Source organism: Emiliania huxleyi (assembly GCF_000372725.1).
Source record: "Emiliania huxleyi CCMP1516 unplaced genomic scaffold EMIHUscaffold_67, whole genome shotgun sequence".
In the NCBI taxonomy this organism is placed as follows: Eukaryota; Haptophyta; order Isochrysidales; family Noelaerhabdaceae; genus Emiliania; species Emiliania huxleyi.
In genome coordinates, this window is record NW_005196981.1 from 378978 (window position 1) to 386253 (window position 7276).

General features: G+C 70.6%; 2 protein-coding genes across 2 annotated transcripts in view; both read right to left on the reverse strand.

The window, feature by feature from the left end:
• Positions 1-694: 694 nt before the first annotated feature.
• EMIHUDRAFT_215958 (hypothetical protein) lies at positions 695-4666 on the reverse strand (the record flags this gene model as incomplete). Its single annotated transcript, XM_005762634.1, has 5 exons — positions 695-1461; positions 1540-1705; positions 1797-2163; positions 2214-3379; positions 3521-4666. The coding sequence occupies 5 exons, from the start codon at positions 4664-4666 to the stop codon at positions 695-697; spliced, it is 3612 nt and encodes a 1203-aa protein (XP_005762691.1).
• Positions 4667-7114: 2448 nt separating this feature from the next.
• Positions 7115-7276, reverse strand: part of EMIHUDRAFT_215960 (hypothetical protein) — a gene marked incomplete at both ends in the record, with an annotated part of 3322 nt that continues 3160 nt past the window's right edge. The window contains one exon of the mRNA XM_005762635.1: positions 7115-7216. Coding sequence (XP_005762692.1) covers positions 7115-7216 — 102 coding nt within the window. The remainder of the gene's footprint in view (positions 7217-7276) is intronic.

Genomic DNA, 7276 nt, shown 5'->3' on the forward strand with positions numbered 1-7276 from the left:
GGCTGCTGCTGATGTGGGCAAGTGTGCTCTGTGTGCGGCGCTGCGCTGGCGTGCGACGCGCGCGTGCTGTGTACGTGTGCGTGCTGCGGTCGCGCGCGCGTCTGTGTGTGCTGCGCGCTCGCCGCCGGTGTGTGCTGTGTGCTGTACTCTGTTGTGCGCCCTGTTTGTGCAGCTGGGAGGCGCAGGCTTGGCTGGCAGGGCTGCGCGGTGGGCTGCGGCGCGCTGCGGGTGTTCGTGCGCCTGCCTGGTGATGTGCGGCGGCCGCGCAGCCCGCCCGACCGGGTCGTCGGCGGCCCAGGGCGCGAGCATGCGGTCTGCGCTGCATGTGAGGCTGCTGCGCGGCTGGCGCGTATGTTTTCGTGCGGCGAGGGACGCGCGTATGTGTTCACGCTGCGGGTGCGGGCGGGCGCGGGGGGCGGCGCGGTCTCACCGCGGTCCGACGTCGGTTGGTCTTCGGCGTGGCGAGGGCGGGCGCGCAAAGAGGCCTTGCCGCCATCGCGTTGCCGCGAAGGAAAAAGAATTGGTCAGAGGAGTATCGAGTTTATCATGCGGAGTGTACACACACAATAACGTAACTCTAACTGGCTGCGGTGTTGCGGTACGAGGAGCAAGAACCGTGAGCGTAAATGTACACACAGCGCGGTATGCGGTGCCCTGGCGCGGAGCCGGGCGGTTCTTATTCGCTCTCATGTTTTCACGGCTCCCCGCTCCCCTCCCCGCCCGTTCGCTCCGAGCCCGCCGCAGCTGCCGGCTCCTTCCCGCCCGCGGGGAGGTCCGTGGCCTTTGTCGTCGTGGTGAACTCGCCCTTCGCGGCCGGCGCCGTGCGGGCGTTGGCCTTGACGGCGGCGATAGCCTCGGCCTTGGTGACGCCGTCCACCTTGGTCGCCTGGGGGAAGGCGAACCCCAGCGGCCGCAGCTTGGCCTGGAAGCGCTGCGTCATGAAGAGACGATAGCTCCGCATGCTGTCGTAGTCCGTGGACCGCTCAACCTCGGCCCACCGGTCGGTGCCGCCGCCGCTCCTGCCGCTCAGCGTGTCTGCGACGCTCTCCACCGCCGCCGCGTCGGGCGGCCGTGCGGAGAGCTTGAGCCGCCACGCGACGTGCAAGTCGGGTCGCACAACCAACATAGCGTGCTTCGCGTACTCGAAGGCGAGCTGACCTCCCGACGTCTCTTGCCCCTTGGCGTGCGCAGCCACGCGTGCGACCTGACAGGCGACTCCGCGCGCCTGCAGCGCCGCCCTGAGAGCCTCCGCCGTCGCCGAGGCATCGGCGAGGAGGAGGAGGGTGTAGCGGTCGTTGGCAATGTGCTCGGCGATCGCGGTCCCGTCGGGGAGGAGCAGGTGAGGGAGGCGCGCCCCAGCGCGCAGGACGGGCTGGTAGCCGCACGCCGGGTCGTCCGGCGGCAGGATGGCCTCGCGGGCGACGAGCGGCGAGAAGTTGAGCTTGCCGCCAAACATGATGCCTGCGCCGGCCGAGGGGCGGGGGCGGCTCTCAGACCGCGCCACCTGGAGCGCGAGAGCCGGGCCCGCGGTGCGGCTACCGGACGACGCAAAGTGGTTGGCGGCGTGGAGGCCGGAGCTCTTGTGGTGCCAGATCAGCCGCATCCAGCGAGAGAAGGGCCACCACTCAAAGACAGGCGCCAGCAGGGGCTTCATCGCGGCGGGGCGCGGCACCAGGCCGAGCACGTACATGGCGGTGGAGAGCACCTGTGCGCACGCCGCGCGCTCGACGGGACGCATCGAGGCATGGGGGGCGTCTCTTCTTCTCTCCGTGGCGGCGGCGGCGGCAGCGGCGCACCGCCTGCCGCCGCTCAATGTCGTACGAGTTGAGGAGCGCCTGCGATGCCTCTCCGCGGCACGCCGCGGCCAGCTTCCACGAGAGGTTGAAGGCGTCGGCGTAGGCGGTGTTGCCGCCGAGCCCTCCGAAGGGCGGCCACGAGTGCGCGCAATCGCCGACGAGGAAGGCGCGGCCGTGCGAGAACTGGCGCGCGACGAAGAAGTTCCACCACCAGGGCTTCTCCTGCTTGAGCGTGAAGCGGCTCGTGCCCGTCATCTCCTCGGCCACCCGCGTCGGGCTCTGCTGGAAGAGCTCACCCACTGGGAACGGCATCAGGTTGAAGAGGTCACTCACCGGGTCCACCGGCACGACGAGGCCCAGCCCTCGCCTGTTCACAGCAGCAGGTGTGAAGAGACGCTGTTCACACCTCGGGTCCACCGGCACGACGAGGCCCAAGCCGCGCGCCGCTTGCGCAGCAGCCAGTACTGATGCGCAAAGCCGATGGTGCGCGCGAGCCGGGCGGCCAGGCCGGGGACGACGACCGCGATGCTGCGGCTCTTGTTGAGCCCGAGAAAACCGTCGTACTTTGCGCCGACGAGCTCCGCGACACGCGAGGCGGGGCCGTCGGCGCCGACGACATACTTGCAGCGCACGCGGTAACGCGTCTCCGGGGCGCCGCCTGTGGGGCGCAGCAGCGCGAGGATACACGTGCCCGACTGCTCCTCCTCCTCCACCCCCTCGTGCGCCAGGCTGAGCAGCTCGTGGCCGTACCGGACTTCGTTGGAGGCGCACCGCTCCGCCTGCGCCTTGAGAACTTGCTCCTGGTGCGACTGCATGCAGCGCGTCGGGTGGACGAACCTCGCGCTGGCGCACCCGACGCAGCGGGACTCGGTGATTGCATTCATCCGGCTCGGGTCCGCCTTGAGCGAGGCGGGGCTCGGCCCGAGCGCGCTGCCCCGGCACCGTGCGCTGCCGTCCTCATGGGCGAGGCCCGTCGCCAGGATCGTGCCAAAGGGCGCGTGCTGCGGCCAGGCACGCTGCACGCGCAGCTCCTCGAGCAGGTCGGGGTCGAGGACCTTGGACAAGATGTCCATCGTCGCCGGGTTGCAGAAGAGAAAGCGCGCGTCTGTGACTGGCTCCTCGCGCCTCTCGACGAGCAGCGTGCGCACGCCCGCCCGGCCGAGCAGCGAAGCGACGCTCAGGCCAGAGATGCTGCCGCCGCATACAAGCACGTCCACCTCGAGGAGCGGCAACCCCTCGTCGGAGCCGCCCGCCGCGGCTGCCTCCTCGCCCTCCTCTCCGGAGGGCGGCGGTGGCGCTCCAAAGTCGAGGAGAGGCAGCGAGCGGAGAGGCAGCGAGGTCGTCTCGTAGACGGCCATTGCCGCGGAGAAAAACATGAGCCACACGGCGGCGGCGACGGCGCAGAGCGCACTCCCGACGCCCTGCAGCGCGACCACGCCGCCGCCGGCGTTCATCCCCGCCACGCGCAGCGCTGCCCCCACCGCCGTGTGCGCCGCGGCGAGCAGCACGTAGTTGCTCGGGTGGGTCGCCCGCAGCCAGGTGCGCGGGTCGAGCCCGACACGCTGCCCGGCGGCGTGTCGCCGCTGGCCGAGCACGGCGAGGAGGAGCGCGCCGGCGACCGAGCCGCCCGCTCCGCCCGTCGCCGCGTACCCCGCCGCGTCCAGCATCCGCTCGCTCGCGCCGCCGCCCGCTCCCACCCGCGCCGCGACGGCGGCCGCCTCGACCGCGCATCCGGCGGCGAGGAGGAGGAAGGCGACCAGCTGGCAGACACTCCCAAAGGGCGGTCGCGGCGAGAGGCGGACGGCGGCGGCGAGCAGGCCGTATGCCGCGGATCCGACAAAGAGGGCCGCCGCGTGCGACCCAAATATTCCCCTCTGGCGGCTGCCCTCGAGCGGCGCGTCCGCCGGCACGCCGCGGTCTGCGAGGGAGAGGAGGATCGCCGAGAGGGCGGAGGAGAGGAGGAGCGCCCACCCGGCGGCGAAGGCGGCCGCGAAGGCGCGCGGCTCTGCGATCAGGTGCGAGGTGAGCGGGTACCGCTCCTCGAGCAGCGCGTCGACATTCTTATCGATGCGCGCCATCCGCAGCGTCAGCACGGCGGCGGCGAGGAGGACCGCGCTACCACCCGCCCCATCGAGGCCGCGCAAGTCGACCGGGTCGTCGCAAAAGTAGCTCAGCCCGATCGCGGCGTCGCACGCGAGGCCGAGCCCGAAGATCAGGAAGGCGCCAAAGTTGTGGTTTGGCGCAGACAGCCAGGGAGGGCGCATCTCCTCGTACGCCTTTGCGAGGAGAGAGGCGATTCCGGGCAGCCAGCAGGCGACGGCGACCGCCTCGCACACGGCGAGGCTCGTCCGGTCCACGCCGGCGTCCGACAGCGCCGCCGCCGCCGTCCCGATCCGCAGCTGGACGCCAATCACGAGAAGCGATGCGCCCCACATGTACGGGATCGGGCCCTGCACAAAGGTGGCGCACGCCCACATGACCAGGCCGCTACCCACCAGCAGGAGGCCAAACAGAGCGCCGCCGCTCGCCTCGGGCTCCCCGACCGCCACACGGCAAGTGAGCGTGATGAGCGCGCCCGCGTACAGGCAGAGCGTGCCGCGGTAGCCGAGCGTGGCGACGAACTCGCACGGGTGATTGAGCGCCGTGAGCCAGCCGGTGGTGACGGTGGTGCCCACCGCGATAAGCGCAAACGGAGCTGCCGGAACCGGCCGGTCCGTGTCTGCAATCTGCCACACCGCCACCGCCCAGCCGGCGAGCGGGGCGAGCCAGAGCGCCTGCCACGCAGAGCAGCGGGAGCGAACCGGCGCTGGCTCAAAGCTGGTCTCGCGGAGGACCTCCTCGAGGCTGACCGGTGATTCGGCGTCGCCCATATATGTGAAGCGTCCACAGAAGAGCCAGGTGCACACAAAGGATTGAGAAGCCGGCGGCACAACGGAGGCCTCTCAGAGAGCCGCGGCACCTTCAGAAAAAGAGAAAGCTGGCCCTCACAGCCTCACACAAGATCTGTGTAGGGCGCAGACGCATGTCACCACATGGCCGGGCGGTGCGCCCCACTATCCAACTCGTCTTGGTTGAGGTCTACATCAAGCGCACCAACTTCCATGCACGCCTTCGCCTCGGTGCCCGCGCCTCCGGCGGACGCGGTCGGATGCAGCGCCTACGTGATCGGCGCCGCGCCTCCTCCTGGCGGCGCGCTCTCCTCCGCCGGCGCGCTCTCCTCCGCCGGCGCGCTCTCCTCCGCCGGCGCGCTCTCCTCCGCCGGCGCGCTCTCCTCCGCCGGCGCGCTCTCCTCCGCCGGCGCGCTCTCCTCCGCCGGCGCGCTCTCCTCCGCCGGCGCGCTCTCCTCCGCCGGCGCGCTCTCCTCCGCCGGCGCGCTCTCCTCCGCCGGCGCGCTCTCTGCCCCACCGTGGGTCTGGCGGCCGCGTGGGCGGCGCCTAGATAAAGGACGACTACCCCACCGGCTACGACGAGATGCTCTTGATCTGATCCTCACGGGGATAGCCCGTCTCCTCCAGATCGGAAGATTGCGGCGACCTCGAGCTGTAGGGCACACGACTACATACGCCCGCACCAGGGGGCGAGGGCCCGGGAACGGACAGGGGCCCGCGGTACCAAACATCGTCGGTGGGTGCCTGGCCGCGCTGCAGGTGCACAGCGCGCGCCGAGGGGGGGCACTTGCAAGTCTGCGCAGGGGATCACCCCGCCGCTCCCGGAGAGGCCCGCTCGCATGGCCGTCCCGCATGGCCCGCCGACGTGGCCGCCTCGGAGCTAGCTCCTTGTCGGCTGGTCGGCATGGCTAGCGGAGTGGCTAGCGACATAAGGGGCAGGGAGACGGTGCCCTGCGTGAGGCGAGATCGGGAAATTCGGTGGAAGCCCAGGGACACGCGAACTCGCCAGCCTGACTCAGGCACCTCTCCCCAGAGGGGCGGGGGAGCGGGGTTATACCGAGCCAACCGGGCGTAGCGCGCATGGCCATCTGCCGTGGCCGCCTCGGAGCATGGCCACACCAATGGCTAGCTCCTTGGCGGCTGGGCAGCTTGGCTAGCGGGTAGCTCGGAGGTGTAACGAATTGACACCGGTCGGGGGGAAACCTCTTGAGATTAATTCTAGCCGCCTCGAGAGAGGTTGCCTGGCTTAGTGGGGCGGATCCCTGCGAACCAGTGCACCAGGGTTCTCTTCCCTGGGGCCGTAGTTCTCGGACTAGCACACAGTCCGACCCTGTCCTTGGTGTGTTTTCCACGCTAAGATCTACGTCTGAGCAGCGAGCCGAGCGCGACGCGGCGCTGCTGCGGGCGGTGCGCCGCGCGGGCAAGCGCGACTCACGCACGCAGTTCAAACGCGGCGTGCAGGCTGAGCGCAGCGTGAGCAAGACCGCGCAGAGCGCCAAACGCTCGGGCAAGAAGGCGCGCAAGGCTCAAGAGCGGGCGAAGCGGCGCGCCGTTGCTGCCCGCACGCCCCACACCGCCGCACACCAGGGCCGCGGCGGTGAGAGGGGGGGGCGCGGCGGCAAGGGCAGGGGACGCGGTCGCGGCAGCGACGGGGGGGGCGGCCGGGGCAGCGGCAGCCACCACTCGTCGCAACAGCCACAGCAGCAGCAGCAGCAGAGGTATCAGCAGCAGCAGCAGCAGCAGCAACAGCAGCAACAGCAGCAGCAGCAGCGCACGTGGCAGGGGCCGCCGCCTCAGCGAGGTTACCCCGGGCCGCCACGCCATCCGCAGTGGCAGGGGTCGCAGCCGCCACAGTGGCGCCAGTGGCAGCACCCGCCGTCACACCGCATGCCCCACCGTGGGTCTGGCGGCCGCGTGGGCGGCGCCTAGATAAAGGACGACTACCCCACCGGCTACGACGAGATGCTCTTGATCTGATCCTCACGGGGATAGCCCGTCTCCTCCAGATCGGAAGATTGCGGCGACCTCGAGCTGTAGGGCACACGACTACATACGCCCGCACCAGGGGGCGAGGGCCCGGGACCGGACAGGGGCCCGCGGTACCAAACATCGTCGGTGGGTGCCTGGCCGCGCTGCAGGTGCACAGCGCGCGCCGAGGGGGGGCACTTGCTAGTCTGCGCAGGGGATCACCCCGCCGCTCCCGGGGAGGCCTGCTCGCATGGCCGTCCCGCATGGCCCGCCGACGTGGCCGCCTCGGAGCTAGCTCCTTGTCGGCTGGTCGGCATGGCTAGCGGAGTGGCTAGCGACATAGGGGGCAGGGAGACGGTGCCCTGCGTGAGGCGAGATCGGGAAATTCGGTGGAAGCCCAGGGACACGCGAACTCGCCAGCCTGACTCAGGCACCTCTCCCCAGAGGGGCGGGGGAGCGGGGTTATACCGAGCCAACCGGGCGTAGCGCGCATGGCCATCTGCCGTGGCCGCCTCGGAGCATGGCCACACCAATGGCTAGCTCCTTGGCGGCTGGGCAGCTTGGCTAGCGGGTAGCTCGGAGGTGTAACGAATTGACACCGGTCGGGGGGAAACCTCTTGAGAT